General features: G+C 48.2%; 2 protein-coding genes across 3 annotated transcripts; one reads left to right on the top strand and one right to left on the bottom strand.

The window, feature by feature from the left end:
- The first annotated feature begins 1,187 nt into the window (after positions 1-1,187).
- msh2 (mutS homolog 2 (E. coli)) lies at positions 1,188-13,340 on the top strand. Its single transcript, XM_084485329.1, has 16 exons — positions 1,188-1,400; positions 1,588-1,736; positions 2,171-2,455; positions 3,149-3,295; positions 3,824-3,973; positions 4,425-4,558; positions 5,276-5,475; positions 6,111-6,220; positions 6,324-6,447; positions 8,298-8,448; positions 9,003-9,100; positions 10,094-10,348; positions 10,876-11,080; positions 11,584-11,831; positions 12,515-12,678; positions 13,028-13,340. The coding sequence occupies exons 1-16, from the start codon at positions 1,193-1,195 to the stop codon at positions 13,202-13,204; spliced, it is 2,805 nt and encodes a 934-aa protein (XP_084341455.1). The 5' UTR covers positions 1,188-1,192; the 3' UTR covers positions 13,205-13,340.
- Positions 13,341-13,675: 335 nt separating this feature from the next.
- On the bottom strand, positions 13,676-26,958 carry fbxo11b (F-box protein 11b). 2 transcript variants are annotated; one of them, XM_084485432.1, is made up of 22 exons: positions 26,675-26,958; positions 24,972-25,138; positions 24,550-24,610; positions 24,118-24,262; positions 23,848-23,977; positions 23,238-23,321; positions 22,979-23,111; positions 22,709-22,815; positions 21,902-22,013; positions 21,547-21,653; positions 21,107-21,244; positions 20,421-20,638; positions 19,744-19,924; positions 19,077-19,199; positions 18,837-18,922; positions 18,204-18,280; positions 17,480-17,623; positions 17,137-17,247; positions 16,596-16,703; positions 16,386-16,494; positions 16,167-16,265; positions 13,676-15,700 (listed from the first exon to the last, which is right to left on the bottom strand). In XM_084485432.1, the coding sequence occupies exons 1-22, from the start codon at positions 26,763-26,765 to the stop codon at positions 15,571-15,573; spliced, it is 2,661 nt and encodes an 886-aa protein (XP_084341558.1). In that variant the 5' UTR covers positions 26,766-26,958; the 3' UTR covers positions 13,676-15,570. The 2 variants fall into 2 exon arrangements, with proteins under 2 accessions (XP_084341558.1, XP_084341557.1); XM_084485431.1 differs by having other exon boundaries at positions 13,677-15,700; positions 24,529-24,610.
- Positions 26,959-27,519: the final 561 nt, after the last annotated feature.

Genomic DNA, 27,519 nt, shown 5'->3' with positions numbered 1-27,519 from the left:
TAGAGGGAGAGAGATTTCAGGATACGGCAGGTGGTGGTGACAGTGTGAGGAGCACGGAGCAGGATTTCAAGGAGAGAGAGAGAGAGAAGGCAACAAAGGGAGCAGGGTAACAGATCCGAACGTACCGCAGGACCTCGTAAAATATAAAGTTGGTTCCCGGCCCTGTGGTTGAGAGGAGAAGGAGACCGTGGAAGATGGCGAAAAAAAGTCTGTTAATTCAGGGGAGTGCCACTGCTCACAGGATATTGAAGTCGCCAAGGAGAACGAGAGCTTTATAGGAAGTGAACTGCTAAACACAAAAATTCTGGTTAGTTTCTATAATCACCAGCAGCAAAGATAACATGCAGCTCCTTCTTCTTCAAAACACAAACATTTTTTACTAGCTTACCTGGTTCTGATTCATAGGCCAACAATCAAGTCTATTGTCCACATCTAGTGATCGAAACTGGCTGCTTACTATACCTGCTTACTAACACATTGATAATAAGCTCTACCCACTGAAGTGCTAAACACACGTTTGTTAGTTTCAGCAGCACACCTTTGTGTCTGGTGGAAGGATATTAAAATGGCTAGGCAGTAGTCCAGTCCATATAGGGTGTTTGACTCCCAGTCAAAGTGCATAGACAAGGTTTGTGTCTTGATTCCCCATCACCAATTATATAACCTTACTTTCTTACAATTACAAGTTAATTCAACACACCTTGTACAAATTATCCGTGTACTTGCCTTCTTCTCTCCTATCAAAAGGTGTTAGGCTCAATCCCCTTTCTGCTCTTCTGTACTAAATAGCAAATATGGATACATGGAAAACAGTACATTATTTATTAGGTATTAACACTGACTGAATTATTATTTTTTGCTACAAATGAACAATTAAGTCATCGTCCTTGTATCGAATTTGGTGAATGTTTAGTTAAATCATCATGAACTTGAACTTCAAATAGAATTTTGTAATAACAAATCTATTGTTGATCTCAGATAATTTAAATGCTATTTAACTATTATTGGTCTGAGAGGGCTGGCCACATTGGTCAAGCGATGTGTCTCTGTATTATAAGCGTATTTTATATTTTGCATTCTCAATTTTCACAACTGTTGAAAAGGTTGTAGGGGCCTTTACATCCGTTTCCATGGAGACAGACCTGAAACGTAACTTCCGGTCTGCCATAGCGTACTGGCGGGAGTTTCCAGCATGGCGGTGCAGCCGAAGCAGAATCTGTCCATGGACAGCGCAGCGGAACATGGCTTTCTCAACTCTTATTTCTCCATGCCGGAGAAACCAGACACCACTTTCCGAGTCTTCGATCGCAGTGATTACTATACCGTGCATGGTAAAGATGCTCTTTTCGCGGCGAAGGAGGTTTTCAAGACAAACGGGGTCATCAAGAATCTGGGCTCAGGTCGGTAACGTTAGCTTAGATTACTGCATCAAATGTTTATTGGTGCGCACATACCATGCAGTTCTTCCGAGATATTAACAATACATGCAGAAACACGACAACCATCAATGATGTTAATTGTATCCGAAATGCATGCTAGGTTTGCAGACTTGTTTTAATATGTAAACGTTAACGTGTGTGGTCACAGGGACTCGCAAGTTGGAGAGCGTTATCCTGAGCAAGCTCAACTTTGAAGCCTTCGTGCGGGACCTGCTGCTGGTTCGGCAGTACCGAGTGGAAGTGTACAAGAACCTAAGCAAGAACAGCAAGGAGCATGATTGGAGAATTGCCTTCAAGGTGAGCTCTAAGAACATTTCCCGACGTGAAAACGTGTTGACGTGTGCCCTATGTAGACACTGGTGCATTTAGATTACCTGTAAAACAAACAAGATTATAGTTCTTTGGGTTTCAAATGTGTATATGTCTGATCTTTAACAAAGTATTCTACTCCATTGTGTCACGGTTCCTTAACTAAAACCGTAATTTAAACAACAACTGGTGTACACTCCTATCATTTTTGCCGTTCTCTGCTAACTAGTCGTGTGTGTTTTGTAGTGTCAAAGGGCCATTGGCCACAAACATGGGGCGACTCTCCCCCCTTACTAGAACTCAGAGTCCAAAAAACGAATCTAATAGCATTTGAATTGGAGCACGAAAAAACGGATTCACCTACACTGTAACCTTGTCATGCATTCTCTCGGTCACTGTCTACCCCCTAAAAACGACACCAGGCTTCTCCGGGCAACTTGACCCAGTTTGAAGAGATCCTGTTCGGGGGCGGAGCCGGAGCAGAGGGCTGCGCTGGCGTCGTGGCGGTGAAGCTGGGCACGGGCGCCGACGGGCAGCGCGTGGTGGGCGTCGGCTACGTGGACGCCGCCCAGAGGACCATGGGGGTGTGCGAGTTCCCGGACGGCGAGATCTTCTCCAACCTGGAGTCGCTGCTGGTCCAGATCAGCCCCAAGGAGTGTCTGCTGGCGCAGGGGGATGGGAACAGTGACGGAGCCAAGCTCAAGGAGGTGGGTGGGTGGGTCCCGTGTTTTTGCACAAGGTGTCCCGTGTCGTTTCCATGGCATAATAATCCAATCCAATCCAACTTTATTTGTTAAGCCCTTTAAAAACAACCACTGTCGACCAAAGTGCTTTACAGAGAATAAGTGAAAGCATCACAAATACAAGACAATAAAAACAGCTCAACAGGACAACATAATTAGTGAGGTGAAATACAATAAAAAAAGATAAAAGGTAAGATAAAAAGATAAGATAAGTTTAAGATAAGTACTAAAAAGATTAGATGATTTTAAGATAAGTACTAAAATAAGTACTCAAGCTTTGGTTTTGTATGTAAATCAACCTCTATCGCAACATATAGCAACAAAACTTAACACTACCACCGTATTGCAGCCAGTTGACTGTGTGCTGTTCTCTATAGCAGGTTTACCAATGAACACTTTTAAAGACTGCATCTAAACACCAAAACCCACCCACCAACTACTTTAACAGACTCAAAGGTTTTTTGTTTTTTTTGAGTCCACCGAAAGGCCTAATTTTCATCACGAAAACACGCAGGCAGTTGCCATTCCATGCAGATCATAAGTGTGTGTGTGTGTGTGTGTGTGTGTGTGTGTGTGTGTGTGTGTGTGTGTGTGTGTGTGTGTGTGTGTGTGTGTGTGTGTGTGTGTGTGTGTGTGTGTGTGTGTGTGTGTGTGCAGGTGGTGCAGCGCGGGGGTGTCCTGGTGTCAGACAGGAAGAAGGCGGAGTTCAGCACCAAGGACATGGTGCAGGACCTCAACCGGCTCCTGAGGACCAAGAAGGGGGAGACGGCGGCCAGCAACGCCCTGCCGGAGCTGGACAAGCAGGTAGACGGGAGCGCTGAGACGGAGATGAGCAAGACCCCAACCTACGAGATTCAAGAAGCTTTATTTATCCCGAGGGAAATTGCTGTGCAACAGTTCAGTCGATATGAAAGTGGAGAAGTAATACAAGAAAATACATTTAAGTAACAAAATGCAATAAAGTGCAAAGCACAATAGGATATCCCACTGCAGTTAGGAACTGGAGAAGCAGGTTTAAAGAAAAAAAAGAAGTTTTGATCAAATCAAGGTGCAGTTTCCAAGTCTAATAGACCCCAGAGTCATTGCTTCTTTTTTCAATGCTTTTTTCCCTTCGAAATTATTTAAAATCTGCTTCTCATTTCTGCGTCTTTTAATTCATCACAAAACGCTGTGTATTATATTTGGATACAAGAGCCTAAAGTGTGTGTGTGTGTGTGTGTGTGTGTGTGTGTGTGTGTGTGTGTGTGTGTGTGTGTGTGTGTGTGTGTGTGTGTGTGTGTGTGTGTGTGTGTGTGTGTGTGTGTGTGTGTGTGTGTCCATGTGTGTGTCCAGGTAGCCATGTCGTGCCTGGCTGCGGTGGTTCGCTACCTGGAGCTCCTCTCTGACGAGTCCAACTTCAACTCCTTCAGCCTGACCCCCCTGGAGCTGGGCCAGTACATGAGGCTGGACAACGCCGCCGTGCAGGCCCTCAATCTCTTCCAGGTCAGAGGTCGCGGCCACGCAACCACTTCTAGTCCCACTCTGTGTCTTAATTAAAGGCTGGTGTTTCCTTAAACTATGGGTCGGGACCCAAAATGGGCCATAATCATGGGTGGGTCATGGCCTGAGAATGCACAGCAGTGCTCTTCCATTCTGGTCTGCTCAAGAGTCTGTTCTGTGTAGAGTTGACCGCCGAGTCCCAGACTTAATGTGTACACGTTTTCATCTTGGAAACACAATGTAATATTATTTCTGGGTTTAAATTTACAATGTCAAAAACGTAATCAATGTAATGAAGCCAAAGTCTTGAATCTTTTCCAAGGCTGAATACAAAGTAGCTGCTGAATACAAAGTAGCGTGGGGCCCGATAATAATGTTGAGTAAAAATACAGGAACCCCGGTAATGATGATGGTGATCTTGATGTATTGAGTTCTCTGCTCTCCGTGCTTGTAGGGTTCCCCCGACGACACCAGCGGAGCTCATTCATTGGCCGGTCTCCTGAACAAGTGCCGCACCCCTCAAGGCCAGCGATTGGTCAACCAGTGGATCAAGCAGCCACTGATGGACAGGACCAGGATAGAGGAGAGGTAATGCAGAGGAAACATTTTTCATACCTTTTCAACCTTTCAAAGCTGTTCAATTCCTTTCAGAGCCTCGCATCTGGTACCTCAGAGGGCTGAGGACGGTCCTTTTAGGTCAGACGTGTGCCGGAAACATAACATAGCATAAAACATAACGTGTTAACTATTTACCTCATTGACAATGTTAATAGAAACAATATTTTGAATTGCGCCTGTGAAAAAAGGAGACTGAGATCGATTCAAGCACATCAAGTGTGTACGCGCTTATGATGACTATCTTCCCAGTCGGCGCTTGCACAATTTATTGCTGACCCTACAGGCTTTGGCTGTCTATGGCCGTCATACATGGTCAGTGCTTAGAAAGCCAGACAAGTGTTTGTTGTTCACTAGGTCTCCACGGCCTTAACCTGGTGCTAACGTGACGTTTAAATGCACAGGTGTGTGTGTGTGTGTGTGTGTGTGTGTGTGTGTGTGTGTGTGTGTGTGTGTGTGTGTGTGTGTGTGTGTGTGTGTGTGTGTGTGTGTGTGTGTGTGTGTGTGTGTGTGTGTGTGTGTGTGTCTTGAACTCACATTCTGTCGTTGCATTTCCTCACTGGTGGCTGTATTGAGTTAGAAACAACCCACCAATAACGTGAAAGTAGAATATTACACATCAGAGGACAGAAAAACAATCTAAAGCAACTGTGTGTGTCTGTGTCTCTGACGTGTGTGTGTGTGTCTCAGGCTGGACCTTGTGGAGAGCTTCGTGTGCGACTCTGAGCTGCGGCAGACGTGCCAGGAGGACCTGCTGCGCCGCTTCCCCGACCTCCACCGGCTGGCCAAGAAGTTCCACCGGCGCTCGGCCACGCTGCAGGACTGCCACCGCGTGTACCAGGCCGTGGGCCACATCCCCGCCCTGGTGCAGGCCCTGGACAGATACTCGGGTATGGGACACGCACGCGCGGGACCCCTCGCAACCGCACACACACATGTAATGGTCCTGAATTCAAACGATAGCTTTGGTCAAATATTTATCTAAACTAAAAGTGATGAAATCATTTGAATGATTAGTGTTTTTTTTTTTTATCCGACACGGCGGAGAGTGAATTCCAATTAATTCAGTCATGAAAGGGTTTAGGTTTGTTAAGACCCCAGGTGGATGGTTGACCATGTCTATGTGGTGATGTACCCATCCCATCCTTACCAACCCCCCCCCCCCACCCCCCCCCCCCTCCCAGGGATGGGAAGGAGTGCAATGGATGGGTGCCATCATTTACTGACAGTAGTAATGCAAACAATCAAATAAAAAGTGGACAATTAGTGCTGTTGATAACGATGGCCGGTGGGCACGCTGGTAGCAGTCCGGTGTGGGGGCCAGGGGTCCAGTCACCGTCCTGACTAGAGGTGTAGGATTGGGAGTTAACGTATGGCTGTTGTGTCTGTGTTGTAGTATTGTCTGTTGTGTTAGGGTAGTGTTACATTGTGTCTTGTGTTGGGGTCATGTAACATTGGGTCTGTTGTGTTGGGGTAGTGTTACATTGTGTGTTGGTTGTGTTACATTGGGTCTGTTGCGTTGCAGGCAGTTACCAGGTCCTGCTGGAGGCGTCGTTTATCGCCCCGTTCCGAGACATGGAGGCGGACTTCAGCAAGTACCAGGAAATGATTGAGACCACGCTCGACATGAACCAGGTGTGTGTGTGTGTGTGTGTGTGTGTGAGTGAGAACCTCTTGGAACACTGCCTTCCTGTGTAGTAAATGCATGCGCCTGATTTGACTGTGTGTGTGTGTCCAGGTGGACCACCATGAGTTCCTGGTGAAGGCCTCGTTCGACCCGGTGCTCAGTGAGCTGAGGGAGACCATGGACGCGCTGGAGAAGAGCATGCAGGCGGTGCTGAGCGCCGCGGCCAGGGACCTGGGTAAGGGGGCGGGGCCAGGGACCTGGGTAAGGGGGCGGGGCCAGGGACCCGGGTAAGGGGCCCCTCTATTTAGGGTTGGCCGATTAATCACATTTTGATCGCAATTTCAATTTCAGAGTGAAACGACCACCAAACTAATATAATCGAGTTGAAACTATTTTTATTATATATTTTTTATATATAGAAATTGCAGAACAGCTGGATTCATATCTGGACTTTATTTTCTATTTGACCATTTTTTGTGTATTTTTTTTAAGGGGAAATTTCAAAGTTCTCATTTAAAAAGTGTTTTTTTTTTTTTTTGGAGAGAAATTATGGATAAATGCATCATGTTTTCAAACTCAAAAATAATCGTTTGAATAATCGAGATTTCAATATTGACCAAAATAATCATGATTATGATTTTTTTTTTTCCATAATCAAGCAGCTCTACCTCTATTGTCACATACTGATGTGAGCCGCCGTCGTTGTCCCTCCGGGACGCACTAAGTACCCTTTTAACCTGATCTAATCTGACCGACACCCGACTGTAGAACGTTGGCAGGAGCACATGGCCAACACCCGACCACCACCAACAGCTGGACCCAGGGCCCCAGGCCCCGGTGGGAACGTTTGTTGCCGTTTGTCGGTCTGATGCGCGAGCACCCTGAGTCTCAAGGACTCGTTATCTCCTAGGTCCTTCCTCGCCCCTTTCTAGGGATGTGTTGGTCCTTTCCCAGGACACACTATTAGGGGCTGACGAGGTTTCTCTAGTCATGCATGTGATTGGATAGTTAGGATTGGCATGTGGCTTTAACAGGGCGGGCAGTTTCTCTGCACTCTCAAACAGAAACCAAACTTTGCCTTTTTTTTTTTCATTTGGGATGTATTGGTTATTATTCGTCACGCAAGTCTGTTGCAATATCAATTTGAAATGGACCCCACCTGTTGAATTGGTTTGAAGAATTGGAAGACCTCGCGGTCGATTTGATGGAACATAATTTTACGACACTCAATGCACACACCCTGATAACCCTTTGTGACATCATTCAAAGTAAATGACAGGTTTCTGTTTTCCATCACTTTAAAGAGCCTTGTTTTTATTTCCTTGTTTTATTGTGTTTCTACTCCCAGAACACGCTAAATATAGCAGCTAATGTAGTTATGTGTGGCGCTTTGATTAGATCATCAGGGGAGCCTACGTAGGACCCCCCCCCGACACGGCGCAGAACGGCGCTGTCATTCAGCCGTCGAGATGACATTCGGCCTGTGGTGGTCAGTCTGCACGCTACCAGCAGCCCTGGTGTGTGACGTAGATATGCTATAATGACTGACTGCCTCTGATTACTCATTGGCATACACAGTTTCTCGCCGTGGTTGTTTTTCACTTACTATACTACTTTGACCTATATTTTACTCTAATGATTTACTCCTAGGCCTGGGTGATAAAACAATCAATTATCGTATTGTGATAGACTATTGATCAGTATCAATATAAAACATGTTCAATATCTATCGATAAGAGACTGGACCACCGAATCTAGCAGCTGGGCTTGTTACACAAACGCGGTTCCATACTTATGTACAATATTTGAGTGTTTTTCATTGTTCGTCGACATTAGAGTATTTATCAATGCAGTGGAAGGAAGGAAGGTCATATTAAGTGTTAAACAGAAGTGTTTAAATCCAGCATGGTAATTCCTAGTCTTTTTAGGTCATTACAATAATCAATAGTTATCAATATCGATCAATATGATCAAGTTATATCGTGATGTCTTTCAGCCATATCGCCCAGTTCTATTTACTCCTATTAAATCTCTCTCTCTCTCTCGTTCTCTCGTTCTCTCTCCCCCCCCCCCCCCCGTCTCCAGGCCTGGACGCCGGCAAGACGGTGAAGCTGGAGTCCAACGCCGTCCTGGGCTTCTACCTGCGGGTCACCTGCAAGGAGGAGAAGAGCCTGAGGAACAACAAGAAGTACACCACCCTGGACGTCCAGAAGAACGGCGTGCGCTTCACCAACGGGTGAGGCCTCCCTCCCTCTGGGGCCCGGGCCTCGAGCACAGAGCCCGCTGTGGTGTCCGCTCCTCCAGGGTCCTAGTGGTGGATCCCTGAGTTCAGTGAACGCTTCAGTCGTGAAGTACTCCCAGCTCGGCAAGGTGTCTCTGAATTAGGGATCGATTTTAATCGGCTGATATTTGCGTTTTTTACGTGTATCGGCATCGGCCGTTTTTTTTGGCCTATTTTTTTTTTAATGGGGTAAATGTTTTTTGTGGGTACTGATCATAATAATAGTAATATATTGATAGTTTAATGTGTTATTGTGTGTGTGTGTGTGTGTGTGTGTGTGTGTGTGTGTGTGTGTGTGTGTGTGTGTGTGTGTGTGTGTGTGTGTGTGTGTGTGTGTGTGTGTGTGTGTGTGTGTGTGTGTGTGAGAAATGGACACGCGTGCCGTTAATGCGGTGCTTCAAATTGCGCTGACGTCATGGTTTCGATGTGACGCACGCACACACAATCCCTCCACCAATTACAATGACTTTCAGTCAATTAATGTAGTGTGTGTGTGTGTGTGTGTGCAGCAAGCTGAGCTCGCTAAACGAGGACTACAAGAAAAACCGGGAGGAGTACGAGGAGGCCCAGAATGCCATTGTCAAGGAAATAATCACCATCGCCTCAGGTGAGGAGAGTTCAACCAATCACCTGCTCTCTCTTAGCCGCGGCATGGCATAGGTGGGTTTCTGTTTTCATTCGTCATTTAACGTTAAGTCACTCGAGTGTTTAACGAGTCAATTACTCTCTGGCTTTCATGTGTGAAAAACGAATGGTAAGTGAAGGGGCCTTCTGACATTTTTATACAGCACACATGGACTGACTGACTGGACATGCTTGTTGACATATCGAGAGAATGCATATTGACGTACAAGAAATCCAATGTTCAAACATTAACCGTGTTTTTTTTGTTTTGGGGCGATAAGACTATCTTTCCCTCTCTCCCTATCCTGTCCGTAAAAAAAAAAGCCTGTACAATCTTATTTCAATGTGGTATTTTCAATAGCAGTAAAGGTCCCGTATTATACCACCAGGTGTGAGTGTGATAAGCCTTTACAAGCCGTTTTCAAAATCGGCCTCCTCTGACATCACAAGTGGGCGTGTCCACCCACTGTAGATGTGTGCTGGATAGATCAGTCTACCACCAGCTGTCTACCCAGTGGACTGCAGCAAACGTTGCTCATCTATCCGTCACACATCTAGGTGGACAACACCCACTTGTGATGTCAGAAAAGGCAGATTTACAAAACGGCTTGTAACCGCCAATCACACTCACACCTGGTGGTATAATATGGGACCTTTAATGCTATTAAAAATACCACATTGAAATAATGTTGTATTGTACAGGCTTTTTTTTTTTACGGAATCACCAGGTGTTAATCACACTCACACCTGGTGGTATAACATGTCACCTTTTTAATGGCGTTTCTTCGTCATGGCATTTTCTCCATATGAATCGTGTGTGTGTGTGTGTGTGTGTGTCAATAATAATATAATATGGGACCTTTAATGCTATTAAAAATACCACATTGAAATAAGATTGTACAGGCTTGTACATGCTCCATATGACTCTTATCGAGTGTGTGTGTGTGTGTGTCTGTGCGTCCGTGCGTGCGTCCAGGCTACGTGGACCCCCTGCAGACGCTGAGCGACGCCACGGCGCAGCTGGACGCCGTGGTGAGCCTGGCGGCGGCGGCCGTCTCGGCGCCCGTGCCCTACGTGAGGCCCCGCCTCCTGGCGGCGGAGGAGGACGGGCCGCGGCGGCTGGAGCTGCGGCAGGCGCGCCACCCCTGCATGGAGACGGACGCCGACGCCGCCTTCATCCCCAACGACGTCAGCTTCACGCGCGGCGAGAAGAGCTTCTATGTCATCACGGGTGAGGAGGGGCTCGCCACGCCGCGCGGCGAGGGGGGGGGCGGCGGCGCCGCGTGACGTCACACTGCAACATCGGCCGCCATTCTGGGCCATTCTGTTCCATCTTCTTTAATATTTAAAAAATGAATTCAATTTTTAATAAGTTAGTCCAACTTATTCCAAATGATAGTTTATTAACACCTTTGGCGGAATGATGCGTAGTTTAGTCAATTTCTTTTGGCTGCTGTCAGTTTGTGTTTTTTATTTCTTTCTATTTCTTTTTCAATCCGTCTCCCTTCACTGACTGCGGTCGCGCTGGTCATCGCCACCAAAGTCCCTCTGACTTCAAAAACTGCATTGTTGTAAATAAAGAGCAGGGCCTTGTTAACCCTGCACCCTGTCCCGTCCCCCCCCCGTCCCGTCCCCCACTGCCCCCCCGTCCCGTCCCCGTCCCGTCCCCGTCCCGTCCCCCCCCCGTCCCCCCCCCCCACTGCCCCCCCCGTCCCGTCCCCGTCCCGTCCCCCCCCCGTCCCCCCCCCTGTCCCGCAGGGCCCAACATGGGGGGCAAGTCCACCTTCATCCGCCAGGTGGGCGTGATCGCCCTCATGGCTCAGATCGGCAGCTTCGTGCCGTGCGAGAGTGCCGAGCTGCACGCGGTGGACAGCGTCCTGGCCCGGGTGGGCGCCGGGGACAGCCAGGTCAAGGGTGTCTCCACCTTCATGTCGGAGATGCTGGAGACCGCCGCCATCCTGAGGTGAGGGGGGGGGGGGGGTGGCGACACTAACACTCGTGCAGAAATACTCGTTTCCCCCCCCCCCCCCCCCCCGTGGCATCGAAGGTTGAAGTGATGAATCAATGAAGTGATTTACATGTCTTTCCGATTTTTATCATTTAGTGGTCCCTGTATTATTGTCCAAATGATCAAACGGCGAACTAGATTATCATAATTCTACTTATTGTGAGTAAAGAGTCTGCATTAAAATGTCCCCATGAGGGAAAAAAAATAAAGTATTTAAATTAAAGAAATGTGAATGTTTGTCGGGCCAGTCCTTAAAAACAAGATCTTGGCACTCCCGAGGAGATGGGACCGGATAGTGTAGCAGCTAAGGTGAATGACCCATATTTACATTTGGGGCATAGACGCTCTTACCCTCTCCGCTCAATGACTTAAGATCCCCCCCACACCAAGTCAAGTTTTGGGGGCCGCACCGTGACTCCATGCGTCGTCTCCCTCCGTCCCTCCCCTCCCTCCGTCAGGTCGGCCACGGAGGACTCCCTCATCATCATCGACGAGCTGGGCCGCGGCACCTCCACCTACGACGGCTTCGGCCTGGCGTGGGCCATCAGCGAGCACGTGGCCTCCCGCATCGGCTGCTTCTGCCTGTTCGCCACGCACTTCCACGAGCTGACGGCGCTGGCCGCGCAGTACCCCGCCGTGCGCAACCTGCACGTGACGGCGCTCACCGCCCAGGGCACGCTCACCATGCTGTACCGGGTGAAGCCAGGTGGGTAACCGGGGAGACGGGGGGGGGGGGGGGGTCTCAGTGGGGTTGGGAGGGTCTGTCCCGGGCTTTGTTTCCTTGGAAGTTTATTAATGATGCATTTCGGGAACGATGGCATCAATGGGTTTTATTGTAAAACCTGTTAAAGGTGCGGTAGGTACGATTTTTAAAGAGTCGTAAAAGAAGAAGGAGCAAGATTTCGCAACTACACCACCCAAAGAGGTAGCATGTGCAAATGTGTTGCATTTCAAGCGTCTGTGAGTGAGTGAACGAGATGAATTCCCCAAACTATTTAGGGAAGCGCTGTGCTGATTGGTCTCAAGTTAGCCGGGAGTGGTTGAAAATGAGATATTCTCACAGTGCATTACATCACTAATAGCTGGCTGACGGCCATGCCATTTCTAACTCACTCCTCTAATTACAGCTTTTTAATCTTGGCTACAGAGCCGTTTAATAGTTGATGTATCCTGGGAAATACCTCATCATACGCTACCAGCTTGTATTCTGAACCCTATTATGGGCATGAGAGCACAGACTCAGGCCCTAGGTGCAAACTCAACCTCGTCTGTATAGATTTGAGCCTTTTTTCTTTGTTTTGTATTTTTAATTTTTTTTCCCACAATGTCCTGAACATACACTGCTCCCTTCCCTCCCCGGTCTGCGTCCCGACACCACACCGAGTGCAGGTGTGTGCGACCAGAGTTTCGGGATCCACGTGGCCGAGTTGGCCTGCTTCCCGCCGTCTGTGGTTGCCATGGCGAAAGAGAAGGCGGCAGAGCTGGAGGAGTTTCAGGAGCCCGCAGATGAGGAGGCGGGGCCTGAGGCCAAGAAACGCTGCACAGACAAGCTGGTGAGGCTGGCAGGGATTTCACGTTGAAACCAGCGCGTTAATGACTTAATGACGATTGGGGGTACCGCCACAGAATGAGTGTGGAGTCCCGGGTTTAACAGACACTGTCCCGCTCCCAATGTCTGCGAGGATCCTTCTGTGATATTCCGGGTAACGGTTAGGGTGTTAATTCACCATCCCTGAAGATGTATGTATGTCATTTTGGACAAATGCATCTCCCAAATGGAAAGGTAAATTGTACATTTTCCCCCAAAACCTGAACAGAATAACTGAATGAATCCCGTTGCTTGGATTACTGCAGTGTTCAATTTTGAGTTTTTAAAAGCTCTTTTCTTCTGAACTCCCTCAGGCTGGCGAGAACATGATCCAGGACTTCCTGGAGCAGGTGAAGTCACTTCCTGCCGCCAGCATGAGCGACGATGAGCTGAAGGCAAAGCTCAGGAATATGAAAGAGGAGCTGATGTCCAAAAACAACGGTTACATCTGCGATATTCTGGCCCATTGTGGGCCAGCCGTCAAGAGTTAAGACGCCCAGGACAAATGTTATCTACTGGTGGAGTCTATTGCCTGTGTATATATAGCATTAACGAAGAGAAGCGTATGAGATACTAACATCTTTTTTTACTGTCATTTAGAACTGTAGGTTATGTAATAAAGAAGTTAAAGAACCATGATGCTCCGTCCTTCATTTGTCGGTCACCTTTTTATTTCTATCGATGCTCCTTCTCCTGGCAGCTACCCACAATAATGGATCGTTTCAAGAATGGTGGGTTAGGGGGAGAAAAAGACTAAAATCACACTGCAACATACTTGACCACAAATTAGATGACAGGGCATTTTGCATGGCCTCAAAACAAAACTCACTGCAGCAGTTTGAGGCAACACATCCTGCACAAGTGTAACGTGGCTGTTTTTGGCTTTCAATATATCATAGCATGGGGGATGAAAACGTTTACTTGCATAACTTATACAAAAGATCCCCCTGTGGGGAAGGGATTTCTTATACAACCAATCAGAGGCCTGGGTGTCTCAAACGGCACTCGGCGAACTCTCCTGATTGGTGACAGAACAGGCAGGCGGGGAGGGAGGGGAACTCAAGACAAACACATTTTTTTGATCTAATAAAGTTTTATTTTCTTAGAAATGACCAGTTTCCTTTTATCTTTTTTTGCCTTTCTAGGAAATTAAACCCCCTTTTTTTTATTCTGACTAGCATCTACATATTGGTTATTGAATACTTCACAATATATTAAGTCTAGATGTTATGGTACATGCATACGATCCAGGCTGCATGAGGAGCCACAGTCACCACGATACACGGGAGAGGGGGGAGGGTAGAGGGGGGAGAGGGGTGGGGGGGAGGAAGACAGCAGACCAGCCCATCCATTCCAGTCACAAGGAGCTCCGATGCCTCCTATTGAAAAGCCTCTCCAGAGAAAATGACTGCATGAACTTAAAACACACACACGCAACTTGTTCTCACACACGCGCGCACACACACACACACACACACATACACAAACCTTTATACAAGTGTGGAACTCCTCCACCTGCCATTTAAGATAATATTACTGGAGAGGATTTTTATTTTTTTTTAAGTTTAACATTATTTTTTTTGTTTAGTGTTTTAACGAGATTCTCTTTCACAGAAAGAACTGAGTTCACTGGGATGTCTGAGCCACTGCTGGAAGCATGGTGAGGGGGGGGGCGGGAGGAGGGTGGGGAGAAGGGGGTGCTAACCAAAAGAAAAAAAAATTATAATATCAATAATTATAATAATATATAATAAAATAAAAGACATTCAAATACAGTTCATTTTTTTGCCTGAAAATACAAAACTACATGAGAAAGCATTTAAAATCAAATCCATTGATCGGAATAACAATTAAAAAAAAAAAAAAGCCCAAGTGCTCCGTCACACACACACACACACACACACACACACACACACACACACACACACACACACACACACACACACACACACACACACACACACACACACACACACACACACACACACACACACACACACACACACACACACACACACACACACACACACACAGGGCAACCAATGAGGACAGCAGCTGAGAGGAGGCAGGAGACCTCTTCATGGCAGTTCTTGAGAAGCGAACGATGCACCTCTGGAAAGCGGGCTGCGGCTGGGGGTGGGGGGGGAGAGGAGGGGGCGAGGCACAGGGGGGGGGGGAGGGGCATGGGAGTCTGGAGATGCGGAGCAGGTGGGTTGTGTGGATCCTTTCTACGTCCCCCCCCCTCATCCCCCTCCTTCTCCCCTCGAAGCGGTCCATACTGCGTCGCTTCTCCACTGCGTCTCTGGGCACCGGGGACTGCATTAAGAAAATGTCTCAGCGGAGGAGGGAGGCGGAGGAGGAGGGGGGGGCGGAGGAGGGGGGGGGGAAATCTCATGTGGCCATTCAGCGAGCATCCAAATCAAGTGTAATCCTCTTGCGCTCCTCTGGCTCCCTCTAGGGGTAGGCTACTGCCACTGCAGCAGCACCACCACCACTACAACCACCCCCACCCCCATCACCACCATCACCCACTGGCCAATCCGCAGCCACGGCCGACCGGGGCCCGGTCCGAGAGCGCCGCCAGCGCAGAGTCTCTCTGTGGGTCCACGCGGCCGCGGGCCGCCGGCGTCCAACGTGTGTGTTGTATGCAAACCATGTTCATGTGTGTGCGTGTCTCCCGGGTCTCTTGTGTGGGTCCTGTGGAGATGGATGGATGGATGGATGGATGCTATGGCTCTGTGACGTGTGGATGGTGCAAAGAGTGTGTGTGTGTGTGTGTGTTTGTATGTGTTTGTGTGTGCGTGTGTGTCTGTGTGTGTGTGTGTGTGTGTGTGTGTGTTGTACTGCGGGCCTGGGCTCAGTTGTGTTGCAGTGTGTTGGACTCGATGGGCGGTGCCGAGTCGTACAGAGTGTCCGTGTCGTGTGTGGGCTCCCCCGCCAGCGTGCAGGGGTTTGACAACGTCCCCGCGCCGCAGTCACAGAAAAACCTGGAGAGGGGCGGGGAGACGGAGAGGAGTTAGAAAAGAGTGGAATGGACTTCCTTTGGTCGTAGTAGTGCTTTTCTTAACACACACACACACACACACACACACACACACACACACACACACACACACAGAGTAAATAGTAAAAGTTGATTGAATGCATATCTTAAAGACCAATAATCTAATTGCAGATTACGTTATCGACATAGTAGGAAACTTGCAAGTCAAAAAAAAAAAAAAAGGTACAAGAACATTAATGCTTAGAGATGGTGCTTAAGAAGCACCATGTGTAGGTTATAAGAATATAACCTCACAAGGGTTAGTATTGTGTTTACTAGGTACAGAGGTTATGCGTAACACTGCCACACACTTGCTATGTGAAGGGGCTCTGCTAGCAGCATCAGTATGGGGAACGGGTTTCAGCCTGCAGTGGGGTGGGGGGGGGTGTTTGGGGTAGAGCAGCACTCACCTATCATGCCTAATAAACTCCACATCGTGGCCTTGGTGGCACTTCTTGATGCAGTTGACGCAGATCGCATTCCGGTCTGTCGTGTTGCAAGTGTGACACCTGGGGCAGAGTACAAACACATTTACAAGAAGATTAGATACACACGAAAGCACACTAACTGATCAAATAGATGCATGGATCAGGGCAGCACGGTGTGTGCGTGTGTGCGTCGCTGGGTACCTGTAGAAGTCGTGCATGGGGTAACTGGTGTAGCTGGAGATCTTGTACAGACACTGCCCTCGGCTCACCGCCTTCTCGATGGCGTCCTGGTTATTCATTATTTTGTTATCTGGCCGTGGAGGAAACGGAGAGAGGGGGTTAGAGAGGGCGGTCCCTGCGGTCCCCAGGGGAGCGATGCGGAGGGGTACGCAGACACACGGCCAGACAGACCTTTCATGGTGACGTTGACCCCGGAGGCCAGGAACAGGCCGCCGAAGCGGTTGTTGAAGATCTGGTTTCCCTCCAGCGTGGCCGTCGCGTGGTTCGTGATTTCAATACCTGAACACCAAAAATAATAATAAAAATCAACAAAACATTGAAGGCCATGACAAAGAGGCTGGTACGTTGAAGGTAGGGCTGTGCAATTGATCTAATTTTAACCGTCGTTTCGACTTTTGGGTCAAAGTAATATAATCAAGTTAAAAATATTAATATTTTTATTGTTATTTATTTTATTTCATTATATAATAAACAGCTGGATACATATTTGTACATTCTTTTCTATAAGAACATTTTGTGTATTTTCTTGGAGGGGAAGGGGGAAATTTCAAAGTGTATTTTTGGAGAGAAAATAATCATGATTTCAATATTGACCAAAATAAACGTGATCATGTTTTTTTTCCATAGTCATGCAGCCCTAGTTGAAGGATAACGCAAGGGGGTGGGGGGGGATATTGGATATTGCCGTTGACAACTACAGAATGAAACTGACCTGCGGCGAAGCCGTCGAAGATGCGGTTCTTGCGCAGTATGGGATGGCTGTTGGTGCTGATCAGCACCCCGGCCTGGGCGTTCCTGAAGATGTCGTTCTCCTCCAGGAGACCTGGTCACACAAACACACCCCCCCCCCCTCGTGTGTCATCACTTGTCACACCGCACACACACAGCAAGAAGCTACACAAACGGCCCTGAGATGTGATCGGAGCCTAATTGGGATTCTTCCACGTTAACCCGTGAGGACGCGACTCCATCATGAAAAGTCAAGCGGACTTGACTTGATAAGCCTCCCAATCCGTTGGTCCGATGCTAAGTGGCGCCGGGGCGTGTGGGCGTACCTCGGCCGCCGTTGAAGATGCAGATGCCCCCGTCCCGGCCGTCGTGGATCTTGTTGCGCCGCAGCGTGGGGTTGCTGTCCGTCTTGATCCACACGCCCGCCATGGCGTTGTCGAAGATCTCGTTGTCCTCGATGAAGCCCAGACCTGTGGGGGAGAACGGAGGGTCAGGAACCGAGGGCGGAGCAGAGTGGACCACTGTGGCTGGAGGAGATCAGAGGGGGGGGAGAGGGGCAGGGAGGAGAGGAGAGAGGCAGAGAGGAGAGGAGAGAGGCAGGGAGGAGAGGAGAGGAGAGAGGCAGGGAGGAGAGGAGAGGCAGGGAGGAGAGGAGAGAGGCAGGGAGGAGAGGAGAGGAGAGAGGCAGGGAGGAGAGGAGAGGAGAGAGGCAGGGAGGAGAGGAGAGAGGCAGGGAGGAGAGGAGAGAGGCAGGGAGGAGAGGAGAGAGGCAGGGAGGAGAGGAGAGAGGCAGGGAGGAGAGGAGAGGAGAGAGGCAGGGAGGAGAGGAGAGGCAGGGAGGAGAGGAGAGGCAGGGAGGAGAGGAGAGGCAGGGAGGAGAGGAGAGGCAGGGAGGAGAGGAGAGGCAGGAAGGAGAGGGGCAGGGAGGAGAGGAGAGAGGCAGAGAGGAGAGGAGAGGAGCAGGGGGGAGAGGAGAAAGGAGAGAGGCAGAGAGGAGAGAAGAGAGGCAGAGAGGAGAGGAGCTTGGGGGAGAGGAGCTTGGGGACGCACCAGAGTTGTAGACCAGAATGCCTCCGTTCTGCCCGCCCCATATCTTGTTGCGCCGGATCTTGGGGTTACTCCCCGTTCTGTGGAAGCACGGCGGCAGTTAGTTTTTAGTGGTTCACGGATATTCCCAGAGGCACATTTCACATGAAAGCCCTACATTGCATTGCATCCACATAATGGACTATATAAAAACAATTATCCTGATAATAATCATGGGGCATTTCACATGAGATCGATAAATACCACAATATGCATAAGAATTCAAAATACCCTTCTAAAACGCAGGAGGGTCACTAAGTTTAAGAACATGGAACCTCAAACTTGTTATGATTTTAAGGGCATATCGTCTCATCGTAATTCAGCTGGACTATAAAACTGGGTAACACAATGAGTACCTTTATTTAATGACAATACATTTAATTGAATGTCCCCCAAAGACAATAAACAATACACTTGTATCATCGCCCAGCCGCATATCCAAAACAAAGGCATTTGACAATCCATTTGGCAGTGCGGACGGTGAGAGTATTTCCAGCAGGACAAAGTGGATCAATAAATATACATGGAGGGACAGAGACAGGCTGTTCAATGGACGAGCATGGGATCAAGTGCTTGTGGTAGTACTGAAGCTGACACCTTATCTGCACTCCGGAGTACATGTGGTTGTAGATGTCATTGTCCTCCAACACCCCGTGGCCGTTGTCATAGAAATACACGCCCACCTGAAACCGGAGGTGGACAGCAGAGAGATGATCACGACACGGACGAGGAATAAAAAAAAAAAAAAACACATCAGTGGTACGGGGTCCCGTTCATTGGACCACAACACAAACATTTCTAACTTGAGTGTGCGCATGCGTGTGTGCGTGTGTGTACCTGTTTGCCACTGTGGATGCGGTTGCGGCGCAGGACTGGTGTGCTGCCGGTGGTCACCCACACCCCTGCCAGCGTGTTGCTGTACACCTCGTTCTCCTCGATCACCCCCTGGCCCTTCTCGTGCTGAGGAGACACAATGCGACACGCGGTCCTTTTAACGATCGCCGCTACGGGTTTACCGGTGGGAGACGGCGCCCAGGGTGCCAGAGTGAGTGCACGAGGGTTTGGCGTTAACGAGTGCTTTCTGTTGGCACCGCGACAACGCGATGCATCTTGGGATCCCTCTGTTGACGTTCACCTTGTTCCGTGGGTCTTTGTTAGATACATTTTAATGATTTTTTCCAATGTTCTAGCAATCAGAGAAGCCAATTAGATCTTTACAGCAGGTCTGGTCATCTTCAGCGATATTATAGCAAAATGAACACCACCAGCCAAGCGCTGATAGAATTGGCAGTTAAGAAGAAAAACGTTTGCTGGTAAAAAAAAAAAAAAAAGGACTAAATTCTAGGTACATTTTGGACTCCGAATTCAAGACACTTCAAACCAAAATGTATGCATGCATAATTTTTCAATCTCTGCCCTCCAATAAGATAAAGATCAAGAGCTCCCAGAGCAGAGGCTGTGTTGGCCGCAGTGTGTGGGTGACAGCCCGGCGTATTCCTCCTACCACGTAGATGCCGCCGTGCTGCCCGTCGTGGATCTTGTTCTGCCGTACAATCGGACAGCTGTTGGTCCGGATCTGGATCCCGGCGAGAGCGTTCCCGTAGATGTCATTGCCCTCGATCAATCCCCGCCCGTCTCCAAATATGTACACGCCCCCCTGGTTACCGTTGAATATAGCATTTCCCCTGGTGGACGATGAAATAAATGAATTAACACACACACACACACACACACACACACACACACACACACACACACACACACACACACACACACACACACACACACACACACACACACACACACACACACACACACACACACACACACACACACACACACACACACACACACAATAACAGGGCAGTGAGCGCTGACAACCAGCAAAAAAAACACGCCACTGCATTTAAGCAGGCATCTGCCAAGCAACATAGCATCAGACTGACACCCCTTGTTGAAGTATCGAGTTTGATGTTTGCCGTTGCGTGCTACTCAACGCCCTGACGTTCACGGACGGGGTGAGAGAAGATCAGCGCATTTAATTTGTGCCTTCACCAGTCAGCACCAGACGGTCTCTAGCGGCAGGCTAGTCACCAGAACCAGACAGCAGGACGGCACTGCTCATAGGGCAAAGGGGGGGACGGGGGGGGGGGGGGGGGCGGAGGGACGTGGCGTTCTCACCGTATCGTTGGGTCGCTATTTGAGGTGATCCAGACGCCGGCAAAGTTGTTGGCGTAGATCTTGTTCTCGATGAACTGCCCGCGGCCCTTCTCGTGCACGTAGATGCCCCCCGTCTGGCCGTGGTGGATCTCGCAGCGCACCACGGTGGGGTTGGCGTACGCCTTCACCTCGAAGCCCGCGATGCGGTTCCTGTGGATGTTGCAGCTCTCGAAGTAGCCCTGGGGGGGGGGAGGAGGAGGGAGGGAGACGGGAGGACCGGACTCAGCGTGATGGAAGACGACGATAACGAGTTTCACCCTAACGTGGTGCTGACTCCATCACTACTACGTAATGAACATCTCAGGTATTTATGGATCATCAGTAGGACAGCATTATACTCTTGAGTGCGGGCTAAAAGATGGGCTGTATGAAATGTACTTCAGTTTAAGAAGGTTCAATTCAAGGACAGAAACTCAATGTTACACAAATCCTGCTGTAATGCCAAGTAAGCCCACCAATCAATATTACATTATATTATATATCAATATTAAGCTTAATCAGAAGCAGACAGGTATTTTAAATTACCGTTAATTAGACCCTTAATAACCCTTTATACAATATATATATATATATATATATATATATATAAATAAAAGAGCGACTAAGAAGAAGCGAGCCAGGGAAAATACACAGACGGGCCAGCTCACCATGCCGTGGTCGAAGGTGAACACGCCGACGTCTCGACCGTGGTGGATGTGGTTGCGTCGTATGATGGGGTTGCCGTGGTTTTTCACCCAGATGCCCGCCAGCGCGTTGTTGCTGATCTCATTGTCCTCGTAGATGCCCTAGAAACACACATGAGGGGGGGGGGGGGTCAAATGTGGGCTCCGGAGAGGGGGTGGTCGTTCTTGCTCAGACAGCATGTCGCATATGGAAGCTGTGCAGTTGATTGTGTGACCCCTACATGACGTATTACTGGACGGCAACAAAAAATGGATTTCAACAATGCACCTCACGAAAAAAAGCATCTGAAGTTTTGCCATACCTTTCGGTCAATTGCGTAAGGGTAGATTGACGTAAAAGGGTCAACCGCTACAGACAGTTTGTTTGTCCAGCCGCCCGATGCTGGACTCTACTTGCATCTTACCTGTGCGTGATCCGTGATGTACAGGCCCACGTTCTCACAGTCACTGATGTTGCAGTGTTTGATGGTCGGACAGGCCCCCTGGCCGCTCACACACACCGCTGAACCCACTGGGAGGATCACAGACAAACCGCTATATGTTAACATAGTCCCATTCACAACTGGAACACTTTCTACTGTTGGTTCTGCTTCTACACCACTTGGATTGCATTGCTACTATGCAGACAGAAATGACCATACCCGGTATATTTTAGCAAAAAAAACAAAAACCACTGCTATCGAATCACATATCAAAGCCTCATGACAAATGTGTACTAATCAAATTAATTATAATAATGAGATTGAGAGAGAGACTTACCTGTGCAGGTGGAGCGGATAATGCAGTGGTCTATGTTGGGACTGCAGTTGACTGTGATCTCCAGGCAGTGGTGGGCGTTGTGGTGCTGGGCTGACTTGTCGTCGGGGTTAAACTGAGGGAGAGGTGAGGGAACGATGAGGAGAGCAGGTAAAAGAGGGGCCAGGGCTTCTCGAGCCATTTAGACCCGGATCAGAAACGCTCGGGTCATGAAAGACGTTCATGAGCCATGGTCCAACTAGAGTTACTACACAGCGCACCGCCACAAGGACATCCTTTAACACTACCAGGACCCAAGTAAGGAATTTAAAAATAATGCAGGAAAAATAAGATAAGAAAAAAATAATATAAATAAGAGATTTCACCGATTGAAATTCACTAATTCCAGCTCATATAATAGCTGGAATTGTAACATTGAATTGTAATAACATGGTAGACTTACTGTGTAACTACTAAATAATTCACATCACAGGATAGGGTTTTTATACGCAAACAATAAGATTAGCTACACAAAATTATAAATTTGCCCCAAGTTTAAGAGAGCTACAGTCAAGGACAGTAAATTCATCAACGCCACAACAGTGAGAAATCTTCTTGTAATTCAAGTCAGTCCACGGATCAATATCCATATTAATATTAATCAGAAGCAGACACGGGTGTTTCAAATGACCTTCCCCTGAAATGATGATGATCACCCTATAAAAGAGTGCACCACGAAGAGGAAGTAAGCGAGAGAGAAAAAATATGCTATATCTAGAACAGAGCAATAGGAGGGGACGAGGAGGAGGAGGAGCCGTGGTCACTGCTTACCCGGATGGTCATGTAGCCTACATAGGCGTCCTCCGAGCCCTCCATGAAGACAAACGTAGAGTCCCTGGTGTTCTCGATCACCACCTTGTCTGCTACCTTACCGGGAGCTGTGACCAGACAGAAAGAGGGCGATGAGCCTCCCCAACGCCAGTTTCAACAACAACAGCAGCAGCAGCAGCACTAGCAGCATCAAGCCCACATGCCACTGTGGGACACATAAGGAACCAGGAGGTGTTTGGGTTCGCATCCGCAGGGGTTGTTTGTTCTCACCTGCGCCAATCATGGTGATGGGGGACTCGATGTATATCCACTCGTCCGTGTAGATGCCCGAGTGGACAAAGATCAGCCCGTCAAAGTGGGCCTCCTGCACGCCGCCCAGTGCGTCCTCGATGGTGTCGTAGTACTGCGCGGGGGGCAGGGAACAGACAATTAAAGACACCATTTCACAATATCCCCCCCCAAAAAAATCTTGAACCAACAGTTTCTGGAGAAGTGGTTCCGGCTTTGTCCTATGTTCATGGAGACTTACCAGCATGTTCTCCCTGCCTTTATATCTGCCTGGGTTGCTGTAGAAATGCTCAGCAAAACCGGGCTTCACGTGAGCCCCTTTGTACTGTAACACAACAATCAAAAGTCCACATTCGTGATCGTGATCACAGGATGTTCTGAACGAACATTAAACTTCATTGAATCGGCATGTATAAATAACCCATCGTCTGGACAATTTTAGTGGTGTGATTCAGTATTTTTTATATAAACAGTAACGTCACATGGCAGCAAGCATCGTTTATTTTTCCTTAAACCTGTGCCAAGTGGCTGTCTCATCGGCTAATGATGACATTTTCTAGCATTTTGATTTTAATTGGTGTCAGGAACATGCCCTACTGTTCGCTGCAAACCAAAACAATCAGCATTTAATAGACGCGTCTGACCATCTGGGGGTCTGCAGACGGTGCTAATGCACTGAGCTAATCTGTGATGGTATAATTAAAAGATAAAAGGACTACAATACAAATGGAATATTAGACAACAATGCACCAGTGCAAAGGGGAACCTAGATGCGACAATAAAAAAACGGCACGCGGTAATACAATACACCAAATAAATAATAAGTGAATAACGCCTGCATGGCTACTGACCAGCTGCTGGAAGCTCTCCTTCCAGGGGTTTGGGTGCTCATGGTCTTCAGGGCTGACCTGGTAAAAGCGTCCCGGTTCGGGGTGCATCATGGGCCTGGTGTACTCAAACACCTCCATGTACAGCCGCTTCCTAATAAAAGATATGATACATACATCAGGTTGTACACATTTCTAAAAATAAATCATAACGCAGTCACTTCTTTAAGGGGGGGGGAGCCTGCTCCAAATTAAGGCGATGTAACGCTAACATGTGACCGGCTGACCACTCACCAGAGGATGGGGTCGTTTGCTAGCTGGCTGAATCTCTTGCACACGCAGGCTGCCTGGCACAGGTCCTGCTCCAGCAGATAGGAGAATATCTTCAACACCACCTCATCTGGAAGCTTCTGCTGCAGATACTGCTCTGCTGGGGCAGCTACACACACACACACACACAAACACACACGCACACAAAGATATACACTAATTATTGTATGGGTGGTCAGTAAAGAACGTATGACACTGTTATTAAACAATGGGTGAAAATAGTTTGCCAATTTGCTTCAGATTTACAACAGATAATAAAGAGATAGCGAACAAAACAAATACAAAATAATAAACACACGATAATGTGATGTGACAACATGCCAATACATTCCTCTCAGTTGCCTGGCAGTAATTTCGAAAAGCTGTGACACACACCTGGCAGGTCGTGGCTCTTACCGGACACTCTTGCCCGCTTGGCTCGGTGACCAAAGGCCTCTGTGGACGAGGTAGAAGCACCCTGGAACAGGAGGTCAGAGGCCCGTTACATCCCCGCACTGCACATCTTTGCGTACCCCGGAGGACTCGCGACAACGGCCTCAACCCACAGTTTCAAAATAAAGCCCAAAGTATTTTGTACTCCATCATATTCTATGAAGAACATAACGGCGTGTACTCCATACTCCATATTTGAACGTAGAATGTGTATTGGGACGCGTATATGTCCCAATACACATTCCCCAAATCCAATTGTAGGTTTTTACCCTTGTGTCAAATACTTCTCACTCGCCGTCGGGGAATATACAACCCATAACCATGAGTGATAACAACATAGCGCCAGGGAATACGTGTCAAACACAAGAACTTCAGGTCAGGCTCACCTCCATGGGGCTCTTGCTGGGGCAGGCGGAGGCAGTGGCAGAGGCAGCAGCGGTTCTCTTGGGCACCAGGGACTTGCGACGGAGCTGGTAGGGACTGTTCTGGGCACCTGGCCCCGACTCCTCGACAGCCATCTCGGCGGCGGCGGCGGCGGCGGGGACCTCTTCATCTAGACAGCAGGACAAGAGGACCGATCACACATGCTCAATGCAAGCCATGAACACTTGGGCCTGCGAGGCATGGATATCAGCAAATCATATGATTTCATGCCGAATGGATAGGGAAACAGAAAGACATGGAAAACTGAACCTGATTTATCCAAGAATATATATTTGCATACTAGATCTTTAATTGGTGGTTCTATGGGGGAGCATAGCTTATATAAATAACTACATACACTTTCATCAAGAGAGACATATCTGAAACTCAGGTGCCATTACTAAATAAAACGTGTTGACAAAACACAACAAATACATGAAAGCTGTCTTCACTAATAATTACCTCGTTATTATCATAATGCTTATTAAATGGCTAATGTCTTGAAAGCGATTGCATATTTGATAAGTATAATGTTTGACTTTGTGAAGCCCATACTGTGGGTGACATTTACATGTAGTCTTTATTGATGAATAGCGCTGTAGTAAGACGCATACACTGCATGTATGTGGCATAGGCTACCCAGCAAGGTAATACTTGGCAAGACAGACAAAGGTTTCTGATTGATAATGGCAGATGTAGCCCCGCAGACGACCAGCTTGATGGCTGCAATTATATGGAGGATATAAAGGCCACTTGGTTTTTGTCAATTGGAATTGGCTGTATGCATATGATCAAATTAAAGACTATCTCGCTTACAATGAAATCAAAATAAAGGAGGCAGCCAAAAGGGCCGCAAGCACGGTCGATGAGACATGTAGCTAATGGCTCAAAACCCAACTGCGTATCTTGCAAATCTGCGGTGTAAACAAATAGAAACATAGGAAGCACCGGGAACATGGAAGGGTCCTTGGGCACATACGGCTGTATCCTACATGGTGTGTGTCTTAAACACACAAGATGGACACGGAGATTTTGTGTAAACGGCCCCGATGGCGTCAACTACAAACGCACAGTCTATCATAGCTGATACGTCTGACCACATCCACAGCCAGACGGCCGGCCACCATGGATCCAGTACCCTGCCAGTGTTTTGTTAACGTTACACCCCAAAAAAATGGCAGTCCAAATGCATCGCATTGGATTTACACCCTCCAAACCATTAGTGACAGCTGGGAATGCACCGGCCGAACAGACGTGGAAAGAGCCCCGGTTACGAATGGACGTCCAGTCCACCAGCCCTTCGTGCTCTGGTTCGGGTCCACCTGAACACCCAGGCAACACTAATTCTGGCAGGCAATCTGGTTAGGTACGCAGCAGTAGGCGAAGACGACAACCCCCCCCTCCAACCTCCATCTCACCTCACAGGGAGCTAGCTCTCGGCGTTAGCCACGATCACTCAAGCCAAACAAAGCGCGGCCTGGCCTGAGCCATAGAGCAAGAAGCCTCGAGTTTTCCTGCCTCCCCCGCCGTGTCTGGGTGCAGGGAAGGAAGGGGCCGGCGTGCACACATCCCCCCCGTCCGTCCGTCCCCGCGTGTAAATACTAGCGTTGCCCGGCACGTTTTCCACCTTGGGCATCATTGACTGACCCAGGGGCCCTGGGCTTACCTCGCTCGCCGTTGTTGTTCCGTTCGGGCTGCACCGGGCGCGGCCTCGACACTCGCCTGGGTCTTCTGTTGGTGGCTCTGACGGAGTTCATTTGGGGAGTTGGTCGTTCAAAAATACAACGCTTTCCTCGACCGCCCGTGTCTAATTTTAACACTCGACCCAAGCTAACACTCCCACCGCGTCTGTGCCGAACACACCCAAACAATTACGACGGAAAACGGCTAGTATTAAGGGTGTAATTGCTATTCTACGTACTATTGCTGCTACCCCTTATTGCTCCTCTGTACCAGCTCCGTCTCAATATCTAGCAGGAGGAGCCATTAACCCACACGGGGAAACAATCGCGAGAAAAAAATGAGCAGAATATCCCTTCCACCAATCACAGTGCGTAGCTTATAATGTCACCCAGTGCTGACCAATCAACAACTCCGTATCAAACTGCTCGACTGGCCGGGTGGCGTTCTGGGTCGAAACGCTGGTTCTGATACATTTTCCGATGAATACTGCACGTTATAGACATACATTACTGGACATAAGAGAAATATATTTGACCAAATATCAGCTGTATAAATTTTCAACTAAAAAAAAAATTGTGCGTAAAACCATACATTTGTTTTATTTTTGGATAGGCTAAATTCCATTCCATTCAAATGAAGGGGCTTATAAGCAATTACAAGAAAAATGATTTTACCCGGGATGCAATTACCACATTATTATTACTATTATGCCCAGTGCCACCCACAGAGCCCAACAGGCCAATCAAATTAAAACGCTTTTAAACGAATAAACTCAGAAGAACATAGTCATGTAAATAAATGTCTATGTCACTATTTATCGCCGACTGA

This window comes from Micromesistius poutassou (genome assembly GCF_964030765.1).
Source record: "Micromesistius poutassou genome assembly, chromosome: 21".
Lineage (NCBI taxonomy): Eukaryota > Metazoa > Chordata > Actinopteri > Gadiformes > Gadidae > Micromesistius > Micromesistius poutassou.
This window is presented reverse-complemented; position numbering and strand designations above follow the sequence as displayed.

Coding starts and splice junctions, on each gene's coding strand:
- msh2 (XM_084485329.1), top strand. CDS start 1,193: ATGGCGGTGCAGCCGAAGCAGAATCTGTCCATGGACAGCGCAGCGGAA. Junction 1,737..2,170: donor ATTGGAGAATTGCCTTCAAG/GTGAGCTCTAAG, acceptor AAACGACACCAG/GCTTCTCCGGGCAACTTGAC. Junction 10,349..10,875: donor GAGCTTCTATGTCATCACGG/GTGAGGAGGGGC, acceptor CCTGTCCCGCAG/GGCCCAACATGGGGGGCAAG.
- fbxo11b (XM_084485431.1), bottom strand. CDS start 26,765: ATGAACTCCGTCAGAGCCACCAACAGAAGACCCAGGCGAGTGTCGAGG. Junction 25,139..26,674: donor GAACAACAACGGCGAGCGAG/GTAAGCCCAGGG, acceptor CCTGCTGTCTAG/ATGAAGAGGTCCCCGCCGCC. Junction 16,704..17,136: donor CTTCGACGGCTTCGCCGCAG/GTCAGTTTCATT, acceptor TTTGGTGTTCAG/GTATTGAAATCACGAACCAC.